The sequence below is a fragment of the Corapipo altera genome, unplaced genomic scaffold (assembly GCF_003945725.1).
Source record: "Corapipo altera isolate COAL_440 unplaced genomic scaffold, ASM394572v1 1, whole genome shotgun sequence".
NCBI classification, from domain to species: domain Eukaryota; kingdom Metazoa; phylum Chordata; class Aves; order Passeriformes; family Pipridae; genus Corapipo; species Corapipo altera.
This window is the reverse complement of record NW_020884873.1, coordinates 18,059,704-18,087,100: the sequence shown is the minus strand read 5'-3', so window position 1 is coordinate 18,087,100 and position 27,397 is coordinate 18,059,704. Positions and strand designations below refer to the sequence as shown.

At 40.2% G+C, this 27,397-nt stretch overlaps 1 protein-coding gene across 8 annotated transcripts in view; it reads left to right on the top strand.

Annotated features, from left to right (window-relative positions):
- The window catches only part of TCF20 (transcription factor 20), a 130,942-nt gene extending 105,823 nt beyond the window's left edge, over positions 1 to 25,119 (top strand). For 5 of the 8 annotated variants that reach the window (XM_027664382.1, XM_027664365.1, XM_027664399.1 and 2 more), the window contains 4 exons: positions 9,452 to 9,545; positions 16,153 to 16,202; positions 19,162 to 19,289; positions 23,029 to 25,119. In XM_027664382.1, the coding sequence (XP_027520183.1) occupies positions 9,452 to 9,545; positions 16,153 to 16,202; positions 19,162 to 19,245 (228 nt within the window). In that variant the 3' untranslated portion in view covers positions 19,246 to 19,289; positions 23,029 to 25,119. The remainder of the gene's footprint in view (positions 1 to 9,451; positions 9,546 to 16,152; positions 16,203 to 19,161; positions 19,290 to 23,028) is intronic. The other 3 variants (XR_003531086.1, XM_027664408.1, XM_027664415.1) reach the window with 3 other exon arrangements.
- Positions 25,120 to 27,397: the final 2,278 nt, after the last annotated feature.

Genomic DNA, 27,397 nt, shown 5'->3' with positions numbered 1-27,397 from the left:
CAAGCATTGCCTTTACCTCTTCTCTTGGATTCATTCACCTGCTGTAGTTGCTTATTTTTGGCTGCTTTTCCTCAGTGGTAGCAACAGCCACCAGTGACCTCCGGAATACTGGTGTACACTTTGTTACTTCTTATTATAGCTCTGCTGCCAACTACTGCTTCAGCGGTTTTCTGGAGGCGCTGTCGTCTTCTTGCTCTTTCTCTAATGGTATTGAATAGTATTTTTGTTTGCTACCCTTTTTCTAGAGAGACAAGTTGTTTATTTTCCAGTAAGATGAGCTAAACTGTCATTTTCACATACCTACTTCTTTTACATTCATCTGCCAACCTTCTTTTCTTATGCCTCAAATAGAAGTCACTTGTCATTATTTTATCTGCCCTTATCCTACTGCTTTTTCTTCTTTCAGTTTCAAGAACTTCAGATCCTCTTCCAATCAGTGCACCCTGGCTAATTTTATAATTTCCTAAGTGAAGTGCTTCACTTTCAAAACCCTGCACATTTACGTTTGTTTTTCTTCACGCATTTCTTCAAAGCCCTTCTTGTCTGGGATTTGTGCTGAATAATTGGATATGCTTAGCCTGCTGCTGTGATGGACTCTGCCCAATGCTGCTGGCTCAGTCTCACCATTCCTGTTTCATCCCTTTGCATCCACCAACACTTTGTTCTGTATTTCCAAAGTGTCTTGCACAGTGGGGCTCTATTTATGTGAGGGCTTGCACAGATTATTACAGGTAATGAAAATTATGTATTTCTGTCCAGTGTTACAAGTCTCTGACTCATTGGCAGGGGTGGATTTGTGCTGTACCCTTTCTCCTGTCAGGTTGTGTCGATATGTAATATCTTGTCAAAATATTTTCCATTTACAGCTTGCTTTGATCAAAAGCATTTCCTTATTTTTAAGCCTTTATAAGGATTTCATTTCTGTTGAATTCACTGCTCCTAATAACACAGTGATTATTATGTCCTTAACAAGCCAGTCCTTTTTTTTTCCTTTGAGCCTTTTAGTAAATACTAAGCATCTCTTTTTTCTTTGATTAGAGAAAAACTGATTCTGTCATGTAGTTTTGCCTCTTGAAAACAAATTCCTTGAGTTTATTCCATTGTCTTGTTTACATCAGGTTTTTTCCATTTTTGTGGCATTCCAGACATTGATATTCAAAGCTATTGCTTTATGGGGGGAGGGAGTGGCTTCTGGTAATTAATTTATCCAGAACCTCTTCCCTTACAATGAGGATGTTGCTTTGTTTTAAAGTAACTGTGTGCTGTTGTTTTATAGTGTACTTGGTAGGCCTTGCACTAAAAAGAAATTCACCATATCTTTGGGTATTTCCTGTAATCAGTATCCAAGATGGCCGGGAAAGAAATCTAGTGCTGCCAGAAAATCCAACTGGACTAAATGCTCTCTCTTGCTTACTATGCTGTTCCCTCAGCTCTGTGACTCCTTTTCACATAATCACTGCTTGAAAATTTGAATTTCTTCTTCCTCTTTTAAGTCTGCTTTTCTGTCTTTCAGACCTTTTTGTAACTAAATTGCACTCATTGTTGCATGTTTAATTCCCCAAATGAATGGTCAAGGTAACATAAACTATAATTTTTTCTGCTAGACTTGCATACTTTAACAAACTCAAATCTCTGTACTTGAAAGTGCTTTTCTGAAATGTTTCTCTCATTCAGGGTAGCTGTTTGTCATCAAAGGAAATAAGATTTACAAATTTCTTGGCTTCTTGGACTTGGTAGTCTATGTATTATTTTAATAATTTTTAAAATATGAAATGGCTACATAGGTGTGTACTTAGCCTGCTTAACTGAAATTAACATGCTTTTTCAGCACCATTTAAAATTACTGGTTCTGTTATTTTGCTAAATCTGTTTTAGTTAACCATCAGTTTACTCTTGAAGGATCTAATATCAATTCTGGTTCAGTTACACTCGGTCTTTATTTCATTCGGTTTTTTTCTCCTTCCGTTGTTTGAGAGGCAGGGAAGGTTCATCCCCCCTTCAAGTCTTACTCAGCTTTTCACCAGTCTCATATGTTCATGCACATTTAAGCCTTTGATCATTCCACCAAGTGAAGAAAACAGGCTTGTAAGGAGTACTGAACATGAATTTATCACTTAGATTGAATTTCAGCCCTTTTATATAGTGTTACAATTTAGCTCAACCTTCATGTTATGGAGGTAAGACTGAAGAGTCTTAAAAACTTGTAACCTAACAGTAATTTTTGTGTGCTCGCATTCTTTTTAATAATCACAGAGGTCTTCTGTTGTTCACTGTGGAATTTTACAGTCTTGTGGTCTTCAGAAGAACTAGCATTCCAGACAGGTGCCAAAGTATGTTTTGTTGTGGTGTCCTGCCTCCAGCGATGGCCGCCTCTTCACCACTGTATACATTCGGAGATTTGTAGTAAACCAGGCATGTGCAGAATGATAATGCATATTTTCTCCCTCCTTTCGGCAGTCACAGCTTTAGAGTCGTTGCTGTAGTATCCCTGTGTTTACCAGGCAGAGGTATCCCTATCCTTGATGAACTTGTTTTTGAACTTGCTTATCTTTTTATCATCTTGGGCAGTGACTTTTATAGTTCAATTACTAGTTGAGTGAAAAAAGCATATTTATTTTACATTTAAACCTGCTCGTCCTTCTTGGAAATGGCCAAGAATCATTCCCTTATGCACATCGTATTTGATCTTGCAGGTCTCAATTGCCTTTCAGTTACCTCTTTTCCAAAATACTTAGACTTTTTTGAAATGGAAGCTCTTTACGTTCCTAGTTATCTCTGTGGTCTGTCTGTTCATTTTTTTCTAATCAGTTGTGTTCTTTTATTAATAGAGTAATCAGAACTATGCACAACATTAAGATGTCAGGATACTACAAGAGTAACAGGTAGACATAATGAAGATTTTGGTTTCATTATGGATTTCTTTTTTTAATAACTGGTTATATTCTGGCTGTCTTTTTTTGTTTTGTGGTTGCAGGGATTGCATGATCTTTCTGTCCAGGATGACTACTAATACCTTGCTATGAATAGTAAAAGCTAATTTATAGTCTGTCATCATGTGTATATATAAAGAAAATGTTTTCACCACATATATCACTTTGCACTTAACAACGTTAATTTTCATCTCCATTCTATCGTACAGTTATCCAGATTGTGAGATGGTTTTGCAGCTTTTTACTATTAGTTTGAGATCTGATTACCCTGGATAATTTTACAACCTTCACAAGTTTTCACACCTTATTGTTCACCCCTTTTTTCAAGAGTCTCTTTAAGTGCAGTTGAATAGATTAAGTGTCTGCGTAGGACCTTACAATTATTGCTCGCAAACCATTCCTTGTTAAAATGAAACATTTCTGTTCTTGTTACTTTCTATTTTTCCTTCTAGTTGAGGGAAATAAAATGCTCTGTTCTTAATTTCAAGTGCTTCTGTGGTAGTTTAATCAGTTTTGTATGTATTGAATAGGATTTTCCATTTTTAAGACATTTTCCAGCTCTTAAATTTCTTGTTGTGGTTTTTTTTTCCATGCCATCCATTTTGAGCTGCAGCTTCTCTTTGTGCTTGAGCAGCCTGTGCAGCACTGCAGTTCTGACTTTTTACTGTGTTTCCTAATGCAGCTTTATTAGTATGGCATCTTCCAGATCATTGATTTGTCTCTTTGCTGAAATCTTGGAATCTAAATTTGTCCTTCGTTTCTTGACTTGAAGATAGCTGCCCAATTTTACTTTAAGACTAGTTTTCTGTATTATTTACTTGATTTGCTTGCTTCAGGAGTATATCCTCTTTGGGAAGAGATACCTTTTTATAGTGCCAGTTTAAATGTTTCTACCTTTATAATTGTGGGGTTCATTTTACTGATATTCTCTGCCTGTTTTTTTGATAGCTTAAAATTGTTTGTCAGGAAATGGAAACTAATAATTCTGTATCCTTCAGTACTAGTTGTTATCTCTAGCCCCACTCACACAAGCCAGTTTTTTCATTAACCAGAATCTGCACATCAGAGCGAAAGTGCTCTTTTCCTCTCCTGTTTCCTAAAAATATCTACCCCCCCACACACTTTATTCATCTCAGTCCCTTTTTGCAGCAGTGTTCCAAAATCACTTATTCCTTTCTCCCGTAGCAAGCAGTACAAATATTTTTTTAGCTTTTCTTGTAGCTTATTGGAGTAAGTTCTCTCTCTGCATCCCGCTTTCCAGGAAAGAGAATGCGGCTGCCTGCTGCTTCTGTTGCCCTTTCGCCTGAATATTAAATCCAAGCCTCTGCCGAGCCTGCCAACTGTTTAATCAGAAATAGTCAGAAGGCCCTCCTTCCTAATATTGCAGCTGACTCTGAAATCCTCATTATCTTACATCTGCATTTGTGCAGTGCAATTATACAGAAGCAATTATTTTCCTAAAAGCTTACCATTTAAACAGACGAAGGAGAGAGTATGAAAAATGCATATAACATGTAAAGCAAAGACTTGTACCTATATTAATTAATGCCACATATATTTTGTTTTTTGCTTGCCTTTCTTTGTTAGTAACCTTCAGTTGTTGCTTTCCATTTTATTCCACTTATGCACTGTTGACACTGGTATGCAAGAAGGGGAAAAAACAAGGAAATGCCTGGAAAACAAAGCAAAGGAAAAGGAAAACAAAGGAAAGGAAAAAGAAAACAAAGAGCAAAGGAAAACCTGGTCATTGGAAGAGAGGAGATCAGAGTGAGGTCTGGGTGTGGGGCGCAGGTGAGCAAAGTAAAAGAAACCCATCAGCAAGAAAAGGCTCTTTGGATTATAGACAGCAGAAAATATGATACAGTTGCATCTGTCGTGAATGTCCTTGCTTAAACTGGCTTGCTAATTGTTCAGCAAGAAAGACAGTGGAGAAGTTGTCTGAAAACACCTTATATTAGTGTTAGGCAGAAGCAATTAATTTCTGCTTCTAAGCAACTGCTCCTGTGGCTGCCCAGAATATGTTGGAAGGGCTTGTCTGGCGGCTCCCATCCTCCCACCAGTAGGATACCAGTACTCCAGTACTCCCTGTCAGTGCAGAGCCAAAGCGAGGAGGTGAGTGTTTTAGTTGAGCAGCTTGGGGCACTTCTTTCACAAGCCTAAGACTTGTGCTTGGTTGGGAGGAAGAAGATAGGTTGGTAGGTAGGTAGCTCAGGGCATGTTTGTTTTAACACCTATGTGGAGTTGGGAACAAATCTGAGGAAAGCAAAAAAATGTACTCAAAAAACAGACTCCTATTTATTTATGTACAGCAGTATGGTATCAGAATTTTGAGTCTACTCTTTTTAGTAGTGAAAGAATACAATTTTCAAGGGGAGGAAAGCCAACCTTAAAGCAAAAGAAATATAGCTGGTAGATGGTGGAGCATTTTAAATGAATCAGGGCCACTCTGCTGCTGCTGTGGTAGCTGTCCCCCAGCTCTTCACACTTCCAGGTTGGGTGTTACTTCATTTTGGTAGACAGAGAATGATGAGCTGTAGCAAAGAAGAAATGGGCTGCTAATAGCATGGAGAGGTAGAGACAATGTATCTGGCTCTAATACTATTGATAATTTAGTTCAAGGGATGGAGTGTCTTTTCTAAATGGCACTTTTCAGTCTCTCCAGCCTATTCTAAGTGAGATATATGTGCCTTGTGGCCAGAGATGAATTGTGGAGATAGGACCTCTGAATCAATCTTCACTGTGTGGTCTCTTTTTTCCTTTTTTTTTTTTTTTTTTTTTTAATTTAGGCCAGGAGTTGATTAGATGCCTGGCAATGATTACTATCCATTGGCACCTCCCATTGGGAGCACACTCCAAGCACCAGCCTTCAGCTCTTTCAAGCAGGGGAGGTTAAGCAGGCTGCTTACTGAGCAAAAGGAATTTCTCTTCCCTTGAGAGCTTGAGTGCTGTTTCCCTGGCTAAGAATGCTATAATTCCTTTACAAGTGACAAGCAGGCTGCTACCATCTGCTGGCAAATGGCTGTTGGATGGTGGAGTTTGGGTGAAAATATGCTCATGGACCAAAGAGAATGATTAGTGGTCATTATGCCCAATTCACACATTTCCTGTAGGAAGTTCTGTGGGTTTATTTTGGTTTTAGAATGTTTACTAGTTGTAGTGTACATAAATTCATAAGATAAGGGTTCTAACCAAAACCACAGAAAGTACCAGTAGGAACTATGCATCTTTTTACCTTTTAAAGCACAGCAGCAGTGTCTTGTAAAAGAAGACTGAGACCATCCAGAATTTTTTAAGCACTTTATTCTGTTTTTATGGAAACACTTTGGGTGTATTTGGAAACCATGTGGCATTACATGATGATAGTGTCTTTCAAAGATTAGGTGATAGACTCATAAGATGTTTTAGAACCATGCAGCTTTGTAGTGTGTCTGCTTTGTGCAGTCACTCTGTGGTGTGTCAAGAAGGAACAACTCAAAAGAAAAGAGTAGTTATTGTGTATGTGGTTCCCTCAGCTTCCCCGGAAAGCAGCAGATGGTCGAGGGTCCCGGGAGGTAGAAGAAATGGGGCCATTAGACTGTCAGTGGCTTGTGAAAAGCAGAAGCATCTGCCAGAATGGAGACTTGTTCAGCAGCAGGGGAGCCAGCAGCAGCAGATGATCTCTGCCTTGAGCCGTCAGTGGCATAGTAGTCCTCTGGGGAATTGCTATTGTGGGTGTGTAGCTGCAGGTAACCTTGGTAAAAATCTCAATTGATCTGCCAGACTGAAAAAAAGGGGAAACGAAGGCTTGGTGCTCATGCCCTGGCATCTTACCTACCCACTTTCACTGTCTAATCACTCCTAACTACAACCAATTTGAAAGCATTCCGTACCCATTCTCTGTTGAAAATTTGGCAAAATGCCTGTCGTGTTTTTGCTGTAAGTTTCAGAATAGCAACATGAACCATGCTAGATGCAGCAAAGAAGAAGTTCAAAGAATAAATTAACTTTTGGAAAAGTATAAAAAATTTTGCTACGGGTCTTGTTTTCAGTTGTGTCACACAACGCACTCTTAAGACATGCCTTTTTAGTGTTTAGAAATATTTTATACAGCTGCAGTTTAATCTCTGCCACTGTAGTTCCTATGCTCTTATTGAGTGCTCTGTACAGGACACAGTGTTCTGGGGAAGAATGACCTTCTGTTGCAACGGTGTGATGGTACTTAAAAGATGAGATAAAGTGGGGAGGACAGAATGCCTCTTAGGAACAAAACTAGAAATTCATATCTGCATTCAAAAAGAATAGTCAATTTGGGTTCTGTCCTCTTAGAATGATTAATCTCAGTCAGCCATATCTAAAAGCAAGAATAAAGCATACAGGTAAAGAGCTCTGGTTCAGAACTCCTCAAGCTGCACTTCGTGAGTACTTGGCATAGGTGAATCTTGGACTATTGCCAGTACATAATACCCTTCTAGAGTTGACTTCGTAGCCAGGAAAAAACATTCTCTATGGATAAAACTTGTTTTTACTCCCTTAGGAGAGTGAATTACATTGCAGTTTGGCTAGCAGTCCATATATGTTGGTGTGCATTTCAATATTGGTTTAGACTTTTTTTTTTTTTTATCTTTGGAAACTAACATTCATGTTCTGACAGGCAAAAATAAGCTGCTTGCATGTCTCTTGGGACATGCCTTTGGGACACTTCCCTTACATCGTAAATACTGCAGTAGTTTGTCATGATACACATTCAGTGCTTAGAAGATAGACACAGTTTAGTAGGGAGTGCTGAAGATCAGGCTCTGGATGCTTTGGCATACCCGAAAAGAGAAGGCGTTATTCAAGCCTGCAGTTGTAGATGTCACGAGAACTGACGTCTCACAAGCTTTTCTGTTAGTTGCATCTGCTTTGATTTGAAGAGGGCCACCTGGTTTATGGCTGGAGCTAGTTTTGCTTTCATCTTCACTCAGTCATTTAAATACAAACTATAGTCATCTCTGCATAGCACAGAATACTAGGAAGATATTCCTGTCAGATATTCTCAGTGGTTTTGGAAATACTGTAATCAAACCCCTGTTTGCTGTGCAGAGTGAGGAACTGCGCTGTGGCTGTTAGCTTTGGCCACATATATTCTCCAGATCCCCACTGCAAGATGTGTGCTGATCAGAGATGTGAAGGAGTGTGATCTAGTGGATGTGGCCACCTTGGCAGATGAGCCTCCCTGTGTGGTGAGAAACCCGTGCTTTGTCCGGTGCCAGGTGCACTGCTGGGTCGAGCACATCTGTTCTGTGCTCTACAGGTGTAGCTTGCTGATAGCCTTAATAGAACACATGTAGTTTGACACCAGCTTTTCCAATAGGAAAAGAGTTTGTAGATCGAGTCATCAGCTCACTGTGTGCAGTCAGTGACCGAAGGCAGCTTCTCACAGCCTAAACTCGAGGTGAACTGTACCAGTTATATCAGGCCTTGTGGTGTTGTTCACCAGAATAAAGAAAATTCCCATGTTTCTTAAGTATGACTCAAAAGTTATTGTAGGTTGTCTTTTCTTTTTCTGCCTGTAATTTGTTTGCATTTTAATTTTTAAATAGTAGCAGGCTCTTAGCATTTGGTGAATTCTGCCAGATGTGGCTGTATCTTTTTAGAAAGGAAAAATGTCAACCTGTCAGAAATCAGTTTTCATCAGAATCTTAGATTAGTTAACAGAAATCAGTTACTATGTACATTCAAGAAATAAAATTGCTGTCTGAATGAGATGCACTCTAGGCTTACTTCCTTAGGTCATTCCTTAAGTCATTCAAGATGAAGTAAATTGCTTTCATTCTGCTGCATTTCCATCTGTCTGATATTATGGTTAAATACATCATTGACTAGTTGAGCTAATGGGATTTAACTAATGAAAATTGAATGTGGTCATCAGATGAGTCTGAGCTACTTTGACAATAATTGTGTGAGCATCCTTGTAGCACTGCAAGTGCTTCTTTTGGAGATGTGCCATTTCTGTGATGATAAAGTGTTTTCCCATCATGGCATCTTCTCCTGCTCCAGATAAACCTTTTCTGATCACCTGTGAAAAAGTGTTCAACTTGGCCTTGATCTTCTTCAGCTGCTACTGATAATGAAAATGGTGTAACCAAATTACTTTTACACTAATGGTGTCTTATAAATCATTATTTGTCATGCCAGTTCTCATTTTAAAGCTGCTGCGGATCCAAAAAAGCTCTTTTTCCTCCAATTTTAACACTGATGTCATTGTCAGGTACTGAAATGTGGGCCAGTAAAACAGCTTTGAGAAGTGTTTCAAGTTCTTTCTGAATGGCTGAGCGTTTCATATCTCTTACACGGTTAGAACAACTGAAAAGTTTGTAGTTTGAAAGAGGTTATATTGTTACCTATTTGAAAGGCCTTTATTTGTATGGTGTGGAAAGATAGAGTCTAACACTGTGATTAGTCAAAAAACTTTTGCTGGAATGTGGTTGATTCCCAGGAAAATACAGGTTTTCAGAAAGATGATTGCAATCTTCATTGCCATTTCTTGGTTTCCCTTTCAGAAATGTTCCCATTGCCAGGAACCAGGAGCCACCTTAGGCTGCTACAACAAAGGCTGCTCCTTCCGATACCATTACCCTTGTGCCATCGATGCAGGTAGGAACAAATGACATGTTAACTGTATTTCATGTTTATTCAAATCATATGACACTTAAGTAATCTGGGGTACTTTACAAATTTATTCCCTTTCTGGTTTTCACCCTACTGTGAAGATAAAGTAATATAAATGGTGAGAAACGGCATCAGATAAACAGCCTACGGGAATGCACTGGGACAAGATGGAACTTGTAATGAAAAAGAATCTAGCTGAAAGTGCAGAAAAAGCCTGGTTTGGGGGAATGCAGCTACAGTGACTGAAATTTGACTGCAGTGTGAGAACTGATCACTCTTTTCTTGCAAAAAATAGAAACCCTGTGTTAAAAGGGTACAAGTTACCAGAAAGTTCTCCTTCCTAAGAAGCAATTCAACCAGTCTCTTGAGTAGGTCAAATTTTCACCATTAAACAAGCTAATAACATCCAGACCACTGTCTGCAGCTATGAGCCTGAGCTTGTGAGTTGGTGGGTGACAGTTTTTCATGGAGATAAACTTGATTCTTGGGTAAAAAAAATACCAGCTCAGAATAAATAATACCCCAGTATTTCAGTCCCCTCTAACTCACTTCTCCTGTCATACAAAACTTACTCTGATAACAGGCAGTAACATTCAAGATTACGGCTCTTGACTGGCAAATAATTGCAAGCTTCCTGTTTGTTATTCCAGTTCCAGAGCAGCCCACTTGTTCACCACCCATTTTATGCTGTTTTTCAAATGTTAGACTATTTGAAGTAGGTATGCTCATTTCTGGATGTCTGTGTTGCACCTCTCACCATGAAATCCCATCCTTTTGGAGATCTGCATTTTATAGTAACAGAAATGCTTTATGAAGTTAGTATTATGGTGGAATACTACTAGTACCACAGTATAAATGGAGAATCCTTGACTTTACATGAAATAAGATGCGAAAAAATGATAATTCAGGTTGCAAAAACCACACACTCAAAAAAAAAACCAGAAATAAGGGTGTCTATGGAAGTGTCATTTTGGGTTCTTATGAATGTATCTTATAAGATAGTAATCACTGTTTCCATAAGGCCCTACCTCACCCTGTAGGATGAAGGGTACTCATTCATGAACATGGTTGTCCTTGCTGATACTGTATCGTGCTTACTGCATGTGATTCCTTCTCAGTTCTGAAAGCAGAACCAGGAAATTTTCTGTGTTTGTCATGCCTAAGAGTCTCATGAACACTAACAAACTTTTTTATGTACCATAAGTTGCAGACACACAATCATCAGGTGGATTTGCATTCATAAATTGTGTTTAGTATGTATTTGTTTCTGGTTTATGACCTGCCCTTTTTAATACCATGAAAAAGCCAAAATAAATTATAGTGAATGTTCCCAGTAGTTTGGGGTGCTTAATTTGAATCCTTGTTTTACTAGATACAGTATGTAGCATTTTCTGCATTCTAAATACAGGTATCAAAAGGAATATATTGTCCTTTTTCTTCAGATATACCTTCCTCATTAACTCTACTCCACTTAAGCAAGTGCGGTAGGATCCTCCAGATGACAAATACACTGTAAAATCATGACTGATTTCCAAGAGCAGTTCTGTGTCATGCATGGAAGAGGCAGTGTTGTGTACAAAACCCAGCATATAATTACACTATTTAGTCCATATTAAATCTAATATAATTTGTCTACTATATAATATGTAGAAATGGGCTAGATTAAATTTGGATTTTTTTCACTTCTTTCTTGACTTTGCAACCTCTGAGATTTTTTTGGAGTAGCTTTTTGTGTTCAAGTTCCAAGTCTATGCTTACTTCATTTTCTTTCAATTTTGTTATGAGACATCACATTATCATGTGGCCATCTGTCAGAGAGCACAATTGCAAGCTAATTTCCCTCCTTTGAGTAATACGGCAGTAATAAATTGCAAGAGCTGCATGGAGATGGGATACTTGGAATGTGAGTTTCACAAACATATTTAAAAAATAGCAGAGGAGTTGGTAAAACTGGTGAGTCCCTGCTTTCACCCCAGGAAGAGTATGATTTAGTGAGAACAAAGACTTCTTCGGGGGGTTTTTCATACATTTTCCTTTCTGTTTCTTCAGTCTGTATGTCTGATTTGTTCTCCCCTCTAGTTCTTCATATCAGCCACAGGCCTTTTATCTAGTTGGTCTCAGGCTCCTCTTCACAAATTTCTTATTCCAGTGTCTTTGTAAGACCCAATTCATCCTACTCCTTTCTGACTTTTCCTTTGTCCAGTTTTCTAGCTTGGCTTCTTACTCTCTGCTCTTACATCACCTCCTCTTCTCCTTTCTTGCTCCTAGCTATTTTTCCTCTCTGGGCTTTCTTATTCCTGTTTGGTTCTCCTAACTTAGCTCCTTGAATACACCAAACACTGCTAGTCCTGGTTCGTTCTTATATATTGTCCTTTATCTTCTATCCCAATAGTTCTTAGAACTATCCCAATAGTTCTTAGTCTCCATTCTTCTGGCTGAATCAGTCTTCATTTGGTCTTAGCCTCCTGCTGGCACTCATCCATAGTTCCTCACTCCTGACTTCTAGTAACATGGGTCTCCTTACCGTACTAGCCTTCATTCTTTCTGCAGTTTGATTGCCTTTCTCAGTAATGTTTTCACTCTGCCTTCTGGACTAGTGCTCCCCATTGTGCAGTTTTGAAATGGTCACTTTCTTCCTTCAGGTCACTTGAGCCTTAGAAATGTCCCCTGACAGCTTCACTGCTTTTGGGTCTGGTGCTGAAGTCTGAGGGCAGAGGCTCATTTACAGGAAAGACCTCACCCCCAAACAGAAGTATACTTGGTGGAATTTTTGAAGGACCTAGCTAAAATCTAAGAAGCCTCTCCTGAGGATGTGCACATGAAAATCCCCCTTTCTCCTTTCAAGAAGTTTATATTTGCTAATTTTGTGGTAGCTGGCAAGGGCATGCTTTAGCTAAAATTCAGGTCCTACTGAAAAGCAGGATGTGTAGAGCTTTTCAGAGAAAAATTCCTGGGATGTTTAACATGGGCAGTATAACTTTTTTCCAAGAAAAAGTTTTAAGGAAATCATTGGGCTGCTGTAGCTGAAGTTTTCAACCAAAACAAATAAAAGAACCCCAGCTTGAAGTAGATTCTCAGTGTTCAAACTTTCAGCCTGATGGTGTGACAGTAAAAGACCTTGTTTGCAGTTGTTTTTATCTGTGGGTGTAATCAAGCCATCTTAATCTATAGACACTCTTCCAATAAATCTATGTAAAAGATATAAACAAGCTATATGGAATAAGACTTGATTTTCATTTATGGCCAAGCAGAAAATTCAGGCTTCCTTGAGAAACAAATCAGCATTATTTTATTTCCTCAGCCTGCTGTCTGACTATAAACCCTTTTTATTTGTTATGCAGTGCTACTGTCTTTCCTGTAGTGAATCAGATATGGGTATTTCTGAAGTTCCTTGAGCTCAGTGGTAGTTTCATTTGAAGTCAACCATCCTGCTTTTGAAGGATGGTGCCACCTTGCTTTATTTAGGATTTGTCACAGATCTGTTCTGAATCCTTAGAAATTTGTGTTGACACTTACAAGGGCTTTCAGGCTTTCAGAATATGCATGACTGGTTTTGTATCTTAAAGAAAAAAGGGGGGGCAGAAAACACTTGCTGGAGTGTTTTTTAGGGTATATGGAGTCATACACACTTGGTGTTTGAGTTGCTGTAGCATCCCTAGAAGTGACCATGCCTTCACTGAGATGAAATATTCACGTCGTATTCCAAGGAAGTTGCAGCGTGAGCTGAAGCATGTTTCTACCCTTGCATCTGTGTGAGTTAGAAGTTAGTCCCCTGTCAGTTACTGTGCCTCATTTGAAAGGCAGCAGGTTTTTGGGAAAGGACTGGAGGATGGAATATGTCAAAATGACTCCAGTTTCTTGCAGCACCGAAGGCTGGTCCCGTGGTGTGACCTGGGCTCTGGCTTCTGTGCCAATGGTCGATTTCCAATCCCACCCTGGTGAGGAGCCAGGCTTTGCACCACTGTTGCTAATTGACTGCTATGCGAGGCACATGGCTTCATAAGTTGCCAGTTTGTACATATGGATGTTTTTATATAGCCTAATTCAGCCTTTCTTTTAATCTCCTTTCATAGAAAATAATCTCTGGCAGTATAGGGTGTAAGAGAGCTGAATATTTCTTATCCATTTGCATAAAAATCAAGATCAGTAGTGCCACTTAAGTAATTTTTGTACAGAGATGACTGTGGTTAACATTGTCTGTATTTGGCTTTTGTCTGTCCAAATTTATGAAGAGCCTCTGATGTCTCAAGATAACTTAGTCCTAGGGATATCTCCATGGAAACAGGATCTTTGTTTTCTGAAATTTTATATCCTCTCCCTCTGCTTGTTCCTCCCCACCTGGAGTCAGATCCTGATGGTTGTAGCACACTTGTCCCCACAACATGTATCGTAGGCAGTTCCACTTAAAAAAGATTTTTGACTGTAAATTAGGAAAAGCAAAATGAAATGGAATTTTAGAGGATAGAAATCCTGTGTCTTCCCAAGTAACATTAAAGATGAGTAACAGGCAGAACAGAGAGGGTGAGACAAGGTATGAAGCTTACAGAAGAATAATTGCTTCTATTAAAAATGTTTTAGGTTTTCCCTGACTACTTTATGGAGAAAAATCTGTGCAAACAAGGACAAGTCTCAGTTCTTTTCCCTTTCTGCCACAATGAGCTGATCATAGCTATGCGTCTGCTGACTTCATGATGAATTGTAATCTGTGATATAAAATACTTGGAACTGCTAACCACAATCCAGGCCAGCTTTGTAATGATGAACAATTTCTGCCTTATTGGTATTCAGATGATTTTCTACAGTGTGCTGATGAAATTTTTCATAGTTGTCCTTTAATAGAAACAAAAAAAAAATGCTATTAATTGGATCTGCTATTAGTATTTGCAACAAAAATGCTGATCTTAGTAAGAAATTGAGCTCCATCACAGATCAGGCATGAGGTACAAGGTTTCTGGCAGTTCTTTCTGATCCTTGTACAATCTTCCTTTCTGATGTACTAGCTAGAGAACTGCATTCATTACCGATGTTGAGTTTCCAAGAAAGAAGAAAACTCCATCCTGTTCTAACATACTGTGTATGTTTTTATGATTGCTCTGTATATTTTTGATGATTGCTGTATTATGCAGTGATAATTCATGCTGTAGACTAAATGTACGATTCCTGCCCTTATAATGAGAAAACGTTTTATTTATTTCCTGTGATTTGCTAATGCTGCATTTGAAATTATCTGTGGCAGGACTGAGGGTTTTACTCCCCTTTCCTAAAATCTCTCAAGTAACTTAGCCCACTGCATGCTGTTTCCCTTTGATTCAGGCCAGAGGCATTCGTGTTGAAACATAGGCATTTCATAGCAGAGGGATGCTCTGCCAAAGCCTGGGTATCTAGAAAGCTTTTCCCTCAAGCTTTAGTTCCAGTCTCCTGCTGTCTGCTAAACTCTTCCAGCAGATTGAAACAGCAGGTAGCACTGGTTATGCTACATACTTAAGAGCATTTTAAATTAGCACATTTTATTTACCATTGTGCTTCTTCACTTGCGAGCTGTTGGGGTAGGTTGGAGCAGACAGGAGGTCGTGAGCACCTTGCTGAATTCTCCCGATCGGTGTTGGTCACGCTGAGGGGGTGGTGGTGCTTGGCCCTACTGGTGTGGTGGTAGTGCTGGGTCAGCCTGCCTCCTGTGGGGGAGGTGTCTGGAACTGAACAATGTCAGACATTTGGGCAGGTTGAGAGGTGACCCTGCAGTTCAGGGTGCCCAGGGGAGGCAGCTGAACGCTCTGAGGGGAGTGCTGCTTTTTCCCTCGGCTGGAGTTCTGGAAGCCGACTCATCCCTCAGAGGTGTAGTCTGGGAGAGGGTATGAGAGGAGAAACAACTCTTAGACTGGCAGTGCTGCTAAAGAAATGCTTTTCAGATGGCAGTATTGCTTAATTTGTTCCTAAATAAGCAATCCTATATAGGTGCCCCACTTTTTGCAATAGGTTTAAATCGTTAATTAAACTATTTTGTAGATCATAGAAGCTTCACATATATGAGTCATGGAAGCAGATCCAAGAGCAGCATGAGTGACCTGACTACCAGACACAGTGTCACAGTGTAAACTGATCACCAGGATTTGGGATTGCAGATAAGCTGTATACACCCATATCTAGAGACACACACCCTTTCTCCCCCTGATGTTGGCAGGGCCTTGGGGTAAGGATGAAAGGCAATGATTTTGCTATGAAAAACAAGGATCGTCTGTTCAAGTTGGATGAATGTGTCTATCTTCGTTGTGCTGAAGCAAAGAAGTTTGGAAAAACTGAATGGGATTGGGGCACACGATTTGTAGATTTGGTGTTACGATTCTTACTGCATACAGAGCATCGGGAAAACCAGGAATGCTTGGTAATCTGGGCAACATTGTCACTTGGGGTGTTGAGTAATTTTGTTTGCTAAAACTTTGGAGGTGGAAGGGATGAACCTTCTAATAACATAGTATTCCTATAAGAGATCTTTGAATGAAAAATTTATACCTGTGAGGCAAGATTAACACGTGATGTATTATTCAAGTTGGTTTTCATTTAAAAAGTAATAAATTTCTGTCTTCTCCTCCTTTAGATTGTTTACTAAACGAAGAGAATTTCTCAGTGAGGTGCCCCAAGCACAAGGTAAGAATCCTCTCCTGAATTAGACTTTTTTGCTACCTTCTTCTAGTTTTTAAATTTGGATTAGTAATTTTATACCTGGATAACATCTGCAGTCAGATATGCTTCTAATGTGTAATTCTAGTGTAATTCCTCTGTGATGTGTGCTTGTGGTATGTGTTTGCTGGGGGCAGACATCAACTCAAGAAGAATACAGAGTTTAAGAAGATAAAATTTTTGTCCCATCTGTTCAGTTGTTCTTTAGATCCTTGATGACTCCAGCAAGCTCGGCTTTATTTCCTGAATTCTGTGATAGAATCAGTACATTGCCTCACTGTTTCTGTCTGAGTGCTACGTTGAACTCTCTGTGGTTTTTCTCCTTGAATTTACTGAGGATGCAAGAAGGAAGAAAAACGGCTTATGGAAAAGTCCTCCTGGTTGTGGGAAACACTATTTTCTAGTTTAGTGGTAGCTTTTAGGCTGAGTCCTACCACTCAACCTTCAATAAATCTGTTGGGTTGTTCTGTAGATCTTTGGCTCAGAAGACCCATATGCTGCTTCTGCCCAGGGTTTGGGTATCCTTAACTAAGTGTCCCTGGAGCCTGCAAACACTGTGGTGCTAAGAGCTGTCTGTATGGAAAGAGGAGACAAGGTAGACAGTACATACTCTCTTGTAGTCATAAGTAACGGGATACAGTGCTGGGAATGCCCCTCCCAGCCTGTAAGGGAGGATGTGGATACCAGTCTTCCAATTTTAAATGCTCAGAAGTATCCAGTTCTTGTGGCCAGTTGGATACAACAGGAATTGTGCAAGAGTGGGGATGGCTTGTGCTGGAAAATAAACCATAATAGGGAAGAATTATGTTGCTTTTTAGTGGGGGTTCGTCTCCATTTAGTTCTCATCTGCAGATCTCTTCTCTGTCTAGAACTAGACTGACATCTGGTGGTCTTTTGTCTTCACAGATTATCCTTAATCTGTCTTTTGTAAACATACAAGAATTAGTCTTGTGTTCCTTTCTGGGTGTTCTACCACAAAATGATGTATTTATACACACGTATTTAAAATGTGCCGGAAGATTCAGTGCACATTCAGGGTGTTATCCAGAATTGGCCTACTTTTCATCATATAAAAGAAAATAAATTATTCTGCACAATTGTGGAATAATGTTGACAATGTACAGCAAGCTTAAATTGATGCATTAAATGCTACAAGAACCTGCAGATCTTGCCAAACAAAAACGGGAAGGATGAGTTCTCCTTACTGTGGAATGCAACCCTTTACCCAACTTTGGATATTTGGCTGAAGATAATTGGAGGGTGTCCTGGTTTTGGCTGGAATGGTTATTTTCTTCCTGGTACTTAGTTGCCAGCTGGGGTTTAAACCGTGACAGAAGGCTGGGGTTTTGAAGGCTTTTTTATTTTTGCTGCCCATTGCCTGATTATTACAGGGAAACACAGTGTTACATAGATGTCTCAAGTCATTGCTGTTGTATGTGAGCACTTGCAGTGATGGTGCTCCCTTCGGTGAAAGGAAACAACTGTTTCAGTTTCAGACAAAGAATCCAGCCTCCCAGAGAAGTTTTTGAGAAGGCATATGAGTTTCTAAAATAATCTGAGGGGGGGGTGAGAGGGGGAAAACTACCAGTTAAGTTCATAAAGGTACTTCATGAGGCAATAAAATTTTGAATTTTGTTCAAAACTGTCCCACCGCAGATCGTTTTCTTTGTTGCATCAAAAACAGAAATTCAATACCAGCAGCCTCTCTTTGTCACTGAAGTTTGTTGGCTTTTGCTTAGTAAAGACACGAATCATTTGTTTGAATTCAAGCAGAGTTCTCTTTGCTTGGCTCTGACTCTGCCCTCACCGTGTGTTTCACTAATCATTACTGGCTTGTTTCAAATTCTTCTGCAGTGTAGAATATAGGATCACTCTGCTCCTTCCATTGTAGTGGCTGGAAAGGGGAGTTCCAGACAGTGACAAGGCAGGAACAGGAAGGTTGAAAACCTAGAATGACTGGAGAACAAATGGCATCAATTTCTTTTTTTTTTTTGCATTGTATAAACCTGAGCAATTGAGAGGAAGAAAGACTTTAAGACCATTGAAAGGCATGCTGTTAGGTAACACCAGCTTAGCATTATTAGCTAATTAGTATCTGTCTAATACCTCACCCTTCTGTAGTTAATGGGTGGAAGAGCTAACTTTATAAATCCACTAGCGCTGAGTAAGTCCCCCAGTGCTGTGCTTCTTGCCCTTTTGCAGTCCATGCCTCACATCGGTAAATACACTTCATCATAATAAGCGGCTCCTGGAGAGCAAAGGTGCTTCTCGCCTCATTAACTGCGCTTGACACTTCAGGCATAAGCAAGCTAAGTCCAGAGGGACTGGTCCTGCCTTTCCCTGTGCTCCCCAGTGAGCTTTCCCATTTCCTTCTGTCAGCATTGATGCTTCAACCGACCATGTCCTGAATGTGCTACTTATGCAAAATATCAGCTTTTATCACAGGGAAAACGCTGTCTGAAAACTAATCATCTTTTGAAGGGTTAGCTTCCTCTCACAAATCCAACTGGCTCTGTGTCTGCTTCGCAGCAAATGTGGTTGCAACAGAGCAGAGGAGGATGCCGAGGCACTGAGTAGTCTATAAAGGGTATGGGATACCTCACCTTTTGGTGGCTCTGCAGTCTTAGATTATCTTAAGCCATCTCTGGAGCAATTTTAAAGTGATACTTCTCAGCTTGTTCTATCCTTTTGTGTTAAATTCTGTGTTTCTTAAAATAACCCAGGCTTTCATATCTCAAACTCTTTACTTTTGCGGAATTGCCTGCTTTTGTCTCAGGGAAAACTCTGTCTGAAAAATCTATGTCTGGTTCCAATACTGACTTCTCTTTCTCTCTCTCACTTTCTGTATGTTCACTTTCCCTACCCCTGTCTTCCGTTGCTCCCTCATTTTCTTTTTCCTCCTCTGTTTGGCTTGCTGGTTCGTCAGCCCCCCCTTCCTTGCTCTCTTCCCTCCTTGCAGAACAAGATGGTGAAAGGCAGCCTCAGCACAGAGCAGTCGGAGCGGGGGTGAGGGGGGAAGTGTACTCCTGGGAATGGATATAAAAGCAAGCACAGGTGAGTTGGGGAGAGTTTCCAGTTTCTGCTGCTGCCTTCTGGGGCTCTTTCCAGTGCCTTCCCCATTTCTATGAGAAATCAAGGTGCTTTTGTGTACATTCAGAAAATTTGTAATGATTTTTTTTCCTCCTGCTACCATTCTGTTCAGGCTAGTGACTTCACTTTTTTGTATTTCTGCAGCAGTTCCTTCTGTTAAGCAGTGAAAGGCAAAGCTTGTTAGCTGTTACAACTGCCTGGTTACTCTCTCAGCTAAACCAGTGGCAGAAATCTCCTTTTGTATCATGTCCCTAAGGATCTGAAGGGGTGTTTTTGCAAGTCTCAGAGTAGTTAATAGTAAGTTTCCCTATAAATAAATAAACTCCTTGAAGTATCTTAGATTGTAGTAAGTATGTAAGGAATAATTAAAATATTGATGAGTTCAGGATTATTGTAATCTAGGATTCCCGTGTTTTCTGGAAATGTAGATACAGGGATAAGGAAATCAGTCCTTATCTCACTGCGTTTCTATTAGCCCCGTGTTTTTCTCCATTTTGTGAACAGACCTGGGTCAGAGAAGGTGGAACTATATCCAGAAGTGCTCACAATTTTGTAACTTTGTAATGTGCCCCAAGTGCCCCACTGCACTTCCTTCCTGCCTCCTCCTTTGTCTAATCCCAGCGTTCCTACAGCCACGTGTGAACTTGATGGGGAGTTCAGTTTGTCTGAAACTGCTTTTTGTCATGTTAGCATCTGAGCTGGGTCATTTTCCCATTCTGGTTCACTGTATGGCTGGGAAAATACACTGGCACAAGGAGGGGGTAGAACCCAAGGAACAGGATGGGGTTGAGATTTCTTATTTTGTATTCAATGGCAAGTGCACGGTTGTCCAAAGGCAACAGAGTAGAATAAAGTGAAGTAAGTATTTGGTTTCAAATTAATATTTGTCGGCACCCTTTCCATGAAACTGCAGCCCAAGAAGGTCTCTTGCCTTCATTTCACTGCTTAGTTGCATTTCTTACTCAAGATAGTTGCTTCTCAGTCCTTTTTATGCAATCATGCAGGTGAAGCTGCTCTTTCATGTCAGTGCTTGGAGCTGATGATGATAATTCTCTTCCCTCCCTGCCATTCTCTTGCTTCCCAGGCACATCCCCTACCTTAAAATATTTCCTATTTTTAGAGTTACGTGATTGTGAAATACTTTTAATGATGTTTTTTCTGTGAAAGATGAGAGATTAATTGGAAAATTCTGGCATTTTAGTGCAGTAGCAGAAGACAGATAGTGTTTCATATAAACACTTTGTAGACTGACTACTGACTTGGTTTAGCTCTGCTACATTCTGTGGGTTTTCATTTTTAACAGTCTTCTTTCTTGGCTTTAGAGTGTTGTTTTAACAGTTACCATGCAAACAGTATTTAACAGTATTCAGTGTTTGAGTAGCTTTTTCCTTCCATGGTAAAGGTCATTGGGATTTCTTTAAGCTTTTCTCTTTTCCTTAAAATGTAACAGGCAAGGTAATTCATGACATTAAAACAGGACACTGGTCTCACAGACAAAGGTGCCTGTTACAGCTTTTTAACACTAGGAAAGTCTTATCAGTGATGATTTTTGGGCCGTTCCTTTAAGGCACTGGTGAACAGTGTCCCAGAGACCTTTACACAGCTTTGTTTCCTGCATTATTTTCAAGTGCTAACTCTTTTTTTATATATGATAGGAATGTATTGGCTTAAGACCTTGCAGGCTGTGGAATCTCTGTAGCATGTTCACTGTGTTTTCTAGATATCTCTCTAAAGTATCATTTCTTTCCAAATCCACTTTTGCCTCAAGTAGCTCTTATCTGAAGGTCCTATTATGCCGCCTCCTTTTGATGTTGAGAATGTCTTAAAAATTAAGTTCTTCAACCTGACCTTGCATTACAGAATATAAAACCCAAGCAAATCTAAAAGATCCAATTACATTAAAAAATATTTCTGTTGTGTTACTGTGATAATTAAAGAACTGCCCTTCTGCTGGCCTTAGTGTAAGATAGAATGGTCTCTCAGTGAGATTATTGGGCTGTTTGAGTCCTGGTTCACTCCTGAGCCCAGCAAGTTAAAAATCCTGCATGTTGGATAACATCCAGGCAAGTCAGTGTATTCTGTCTCTGTTGCTTCTCTCTCCCTGAGCCAGTTGCCTCTAGAACATTTGGATCAAGTCCAGATCTGGAGAGTGACTGTGAGAGAAAGTCTGGTGCTCTGGATCTTGTCCAGGAACGAGGAAGGACTCTCTCTCTGTGTTGAGCCTGTTTCTTCCCTGAGCCAGTGCCTAATGCTCTGGACCAATTCCAGGCATGGGCATGCTGCAGTTGTACAGGAGCCAGAGACAGCAACACGGCCTTGACACTCCTTCAGCAAGGGCTCGCAGTTGCACAGTAATGAACACCACAAAGGTCAGCTGCCTGAACTCTCTAGGAACCTCCCCCCTTTCCTCTTCAGCTGTAGCTCCACAGCTTCACCCGTCTGGTTTTTGTATGTACTCGCCTGACTCTCTCTTCACTCTCAGCCTGGCACCCCTGGGTGGGGGATATTTTCAGCCAAGTGTTAGGCTTGCTGGGATGTAATCTAATTGATGTGCTGATGATGAGAGCAGCACTGACTTCTGTATCACACTTAGTTAGGGTTCCTGGAGCTTAATTGCCAGCTATGAATGAACATGGGTGTTACTTCATTCCCAGGCGCACCTCTAATTCAGTTAACTGCTTTCCATATGCATCACTTATGTTGCAAATTTTTTCCTTTTCCCAAGCTCACTAGCTGGTAGGAAGGGATTTATCTAAGTCATATCAAAGTAAGTAACCTTACTAAATAAATAAATTGTTGGGAGAAGGGAAAAAAGGAATATATTATTTCAAACTTTGCTTTCTCTCTGTGCAGATTAAGAATGAGAACCATAGCTTAGAGAAATGAAATTGTGGTTTCTCTTTTGAACTGAGCTTCCACCAACCTAGCAAACTCCTGAAGTTCATTTTCTCACCTCAGAGAATTTGTGGACAGGGAAAACATGTGCCAAACACTTGGACATCTCCACATTTGTGTTGAAAGACATCAGAAGCTTAGTCCTTCTGTGAACTGCTGCCACCACCATAACATGACAATTAGAGCAAAAAAGCAACATAAAGAAATATTACCTGCCCTCCACAGCTTTACCTTTAGCTGGTGAAATGTAGCCATTTCCCAGATTCGGTTCCTGCGACTGGACTCCTGTAATTTTGATACTGGTTTCACTATCTGCTACGTGTTCACTGGAAAGCACTGTTGCATGGTAGTAGGGTGACCTGTATATGAAAACACTTGGGTCCAGTCCCTGAGGGGCAGCATGGCATCCCAGAAGCTGTCATCACATTGGAACACTTGGCCCCTCTGTTTCCCGTTCTCACCGTCAGCGTGAGGAGCGAGCACGAGGTGAGCGAGCTCCTGTCTGGCCACTGGCAGTAGTGGCTCTGTCAGAGTCATGGCACGGGATCGTCCTGTCATCCTGGACCTGCTCCATAACTGGGCTTGTTTAATCTTTTACTGATTGTTAAACTAATGCTTGTTATCCATGGATTTGCTTTTACGAACTCCTCACCATTGTGCTTCCATCCGTTTTCAGTCCACAAAACTAAAGAGCTCTCGGTGTTACTGCTGTGGTAGGTGCTGAGTGGGTTTTTCCAAAGCCGGGGCGGGCCTGCTGGCAGGCAGAGGCAAGGAACCATTCCAATATTATTTTCACTTTGTTTTTCAGGTTAGGCTGTTGAGATAAAAAGCGGTGGACATTCGTGACTGAATGGAATCTCTCCCACTGTGCAGCCATGCCCCCTCTCGACGTGCCTGCCAATGCCAGCACTTCCTTCATAAATTCTTACATCACACTCAAGACTGATGACATCACAGAATCTGACCAAGGAGTCTGAACCAGCTGTTTCCATGGACACAATCTCCATAGTGACAGTGGGAAGGGGAGGGGGAAAAAGGAAACAGGTGGGGGGAATTAAAGAGGGAGGGATAAATATATATATATATAAAGATCTATTTTTTAGTCTTGAAAGACTTTGTTTTAAATGAAAGGTGCGCTATATCCCTTTTGATGCTTTTGATTAACAAAACCCCATATAAATTAAAAAAGAAACCTATAGCTTAAGTAAATATTAAACCCAAAATTAAAGCAAGGCTCATGGAGCCTAGCATTTTGTGGGAAAGAACAGCAGAACTGGGAGCACTCCAAACAGGACTTGTCTCTGTTCCTCTTGCTTTCTTTCTCACAACATCCAATGAAATTCCATTTTAAAAGGCAAATAAAATACTGATGAATTGATTACGGGGTGTGGGAGGAAGGCTTGGATGGTTGCAGGTGATGGGGTTTCAGTACTTGTTCTGAGGGGCAGTGTTTTGAGAAGCACTGTTAACGGCGTAAGCTTGAAAAACATCTGAAGACCCTTGGGTTATGAGACTCATGAAGTAAGAGGCTGCTGCCTCTTTGATCCCATACACCTCATTTGTGTGGGAACAGCTGTCCCACACGGGGCAAGGGAGTATCTCTCCTTTATGGCAACAAAGTGCACCCCCAAATCATTCCAAGAAGCTGCCTTCAGTTTGAAAGGCAGGTGAGAGGAAGTCATGGTTTACCTGCAGATTGGGGAACAAAAGGAAGTCTGAATGTTGGTGGAGTCAATGTATCTTCAAACTGATTGGGGAAAATCCACTTGGCCCTTCTTTTTATTTTATGTATTTGCTTTTCCTAAGGAAGGAAGAGGGAATGTCAGTGTAACAGCCTACACTATGTGGTTATTTGGGGTGGGGTTTTTTTTGTAAATTATGTAATTTTAAAACATTTGGGTTTAAGGAACAAAACAAAAAAAAATCATAATTTTTTCTTGTTAAGGCCTTAAGAAAGGGGTTAGTGCATCTTTCAGGGGTCACTCTGCCATGGGAATAAAAATAGCTGTTTCACAAACAGTTTTATATAAAAAAAGCTTAAAAAAGCCAAAAAAACTAATAAACTTCATTTTAACCTTGTCTCCTTTTGTTTTGTGCGAACTTGATTTGTTTAAAAGGACAGAGAGAGACAGTACTATCTGCTGCTTTTTGGTTTCTTTGCCTTCATCGGTTCTGCCTTCAGTGATGACCTTCTGAACTGGCCCAGCAAGAGGAAGACCACAAAGGCTTTGAAAAACTAAAGCTTAGGATTTGTTTGATGTTCAGAGATAACGAGCCAATGACTGGATGAATTTTCTGTTCGTGTGAGTTGGTGGTATTTCACCAGGTCACTGACTTCTTTCACTCATAGAACGGTAGCATATCCTAGCGATATCAAACAGCGTGGTGTTTACTGGGAAGTCACTAGAGATAGGGATCTAACCAGCATGACATGGATAAAAAATGGGGTTGATATTGTGGGGAGGGAAGAACTATTTTAAAAGTTATGTACTGGATGCTTGCTCAGCTACTCGCATTTTGGAGTATTCAGCACATACAAATAAAATCTATGATAGCTCATATTAAGATATCTATTTTAACTCTATTTTTAAAAGATCGATTTAAAGATTTGGGAGATAATTTGGCAGTTATTTATTTCTAGAAGTTGCTACTTTCACTCGTGAGTATTTGGGAAGAAAGGCAGTCCTCTGCTTACTCCTTTCCTAGTAGCAGCTACTGAAGTTAGTATGTCCTTTACATTGAGAAATAGACCTGTTGTGATAAATGTCACTAATGTGTCCTGAATTGGTGCTGAAAATATTTAACTGCTGGTGTAGTCAGAAAAAAAATCATTTTTAGCATAGTTAATGTGATTGAGTAAATGACTTCTTTTCAACTGAATAAAAATTGTTTTTTTTTTTCATAGTGTCTGTTCTATTCTACCTATTTAAAAAAAAAAAGTTATTGCATTGATTTATGTCGGTGAAGAGTCATCTCTGTAGCACTGTGACAGTGGCCCAGCGTGTGCTGCAACTGCTGAATTTGACGCTTTTGGCTCTTCAGGGTGGTGTCATGCAGCAGAGGCAGAAGGTTTTTGGGTAGCTGGGAGGGAGCCTTGGAGGTTTTCCATGTGGGAGCCTGTGGCAGTTGTGGAGATTCAATATTGTGCACCATGGTTGGAAAGTAGTGGGAGTCGTGTAGAACAAATAAAGAAATGGTACCACAGTTGACTCCATGGGAAGTATTTCTCAGTGGGGAGTGTTTAAAACCCTTCAACTCAGCTGTGGTCAGAGGTGGGGGTGCTCTGTAGTAGGGAGGGGGTCGTGCATGTTGGTCTCCTTTGTTGGCCAAGTCTTTACAGAAAGCAGAGCTACCACAATTCTAAAACCAAGCCAGAAGGAATTTAAACAACGTGTAATGGCTTCTTGGGAGAACCTGGAAATGATCCAGAACAGTCATAAATCCAGTTGGAAATAAAAATTTCTTTTGGCTGAGAAAATAATAAAGTGCTGAGTGGATTCTGAAAGCAGCTGTTGTACAGAACGTTTACCTACTCCATCCTGCAAAAGCAATTAACGTCTTGATCTCATGGATACCCTAAACTTGAAAGAAAGAAAAGGGTTGGAAGTCTTTGTAATTTAGAATTTGTGGAGCAGAAATGACCTGCAGCAGAACATTGAAGCAGATTGTGTATAAATGAAAATGAGTGGCCTGCCAGCCACTTGGGAATTACCTGTTTGGATGAGGAGTGAGTGACCTAATGAGAGTTTGGATAAGGCGGCTCATTTTCAAAGTGTTTCTCCATGCTGTCTGACTCCCATTGGGATCTCTTGAAAGGAAGGAGACTTACACCAGTGTGGTGGCAATTGTATGTGGGGATTTAGCAGCGTTTCCGAAGTGTGTGGTTGCCATTTAAAAAGGAAGCTCCAGTGGCTAACCAGAGTAAGTCACCAGTGCTGAACAGGGTCAAAGGAAAAGATCATGTTTTCCCATAAAGGATATGCAATGGATTCTACATGCAAAGGATGTTTGTTGATGTGATAAGGATAAAGGGACTCCTCCTGCAGGAGCTGACGGAGACCCTGGAATATGTACAGCAAGCATATCCCGATACCAGGAGCTGCTGATTGTCATGGATTTTTATTGCATGTTGAAATCCACACTTGGAAGTCCAAGGCATAGACTCCTGGATTGTGCAGCACAGGAGAAACCAGTCTCAGCTGCCACTGCAGAAGGTGATGACCATCCCACTAATCTGTACCACGTAGGTACAAAGGGGGTTTTACCTGGGGTTGTGATATTCTTGAACCTTCTGAAATGCTTAGAGCAAAGCAAAGTGATGATGTGAAATGGTGTTGAAACAAAAAACATTGAGGGGGTCAGGGCAGAGCATCTGCTGAAGAATGTTGCACATATAGTTCACGGAGTCCAGCTAATGCCAAGGTAAAGAAATATATTTTCAGTAGGACATGCATTTAAAAAAAGGTACTTTGTTGAGATGTGGACAATTAAATGACAGCTCTGGTATTTGGACTGTTTAATGTGCAGTGTGAACTGTAATGTACATAAGAATGTATGTGAGGAAATAATACCTTAAACTGGTACATTTACCATTTATAGGGCGAACATTTTGGGGCTGAGTTGGATATAAACTTTCTAAATTAGCATGCCTATTAATCATGTCATTACATCAGGAAACTACCTGTGCTGTCTTGAGTGCAGTGGGTGTCCTGGATATGGTAGAAATACTTGGTAGAGCGACACAGTATGGGTTTGTCTGATTAGATCCTTGACTTAGCAAAATGATTGGAAGAAGCAGTCCTCTATGTAAAAATTTAGAAAATTGAGTGGAAATATCAGATCTTTGGAAGTGGAACAGGATATCTGGATGGTTGAGGATGAATATATCGTCATTGCTCTGGATTTTTTTTTTAAGTGATTAAAAGTTATGTGGAAAAGAACAGAAAGAGGACAGGCAATCCAGGTTCAGTTACAGATGTAGAAAACACAAAGATGTGGCTTTACTGACTTTGTTATGAGATGCTGAAAGTGCAGTTTCAATCTTAGTTTTGGGTTAGAATCCCTGTTGTGAAACAGGATGAGATTCTAACAAACATGTTTAGTCTTGGGTTTGGTTTTTTGTTTCGGGTTTTGTAAAAGATAGAGCTCCTGCAGCATATTGTGAGTCAGAGAATTTA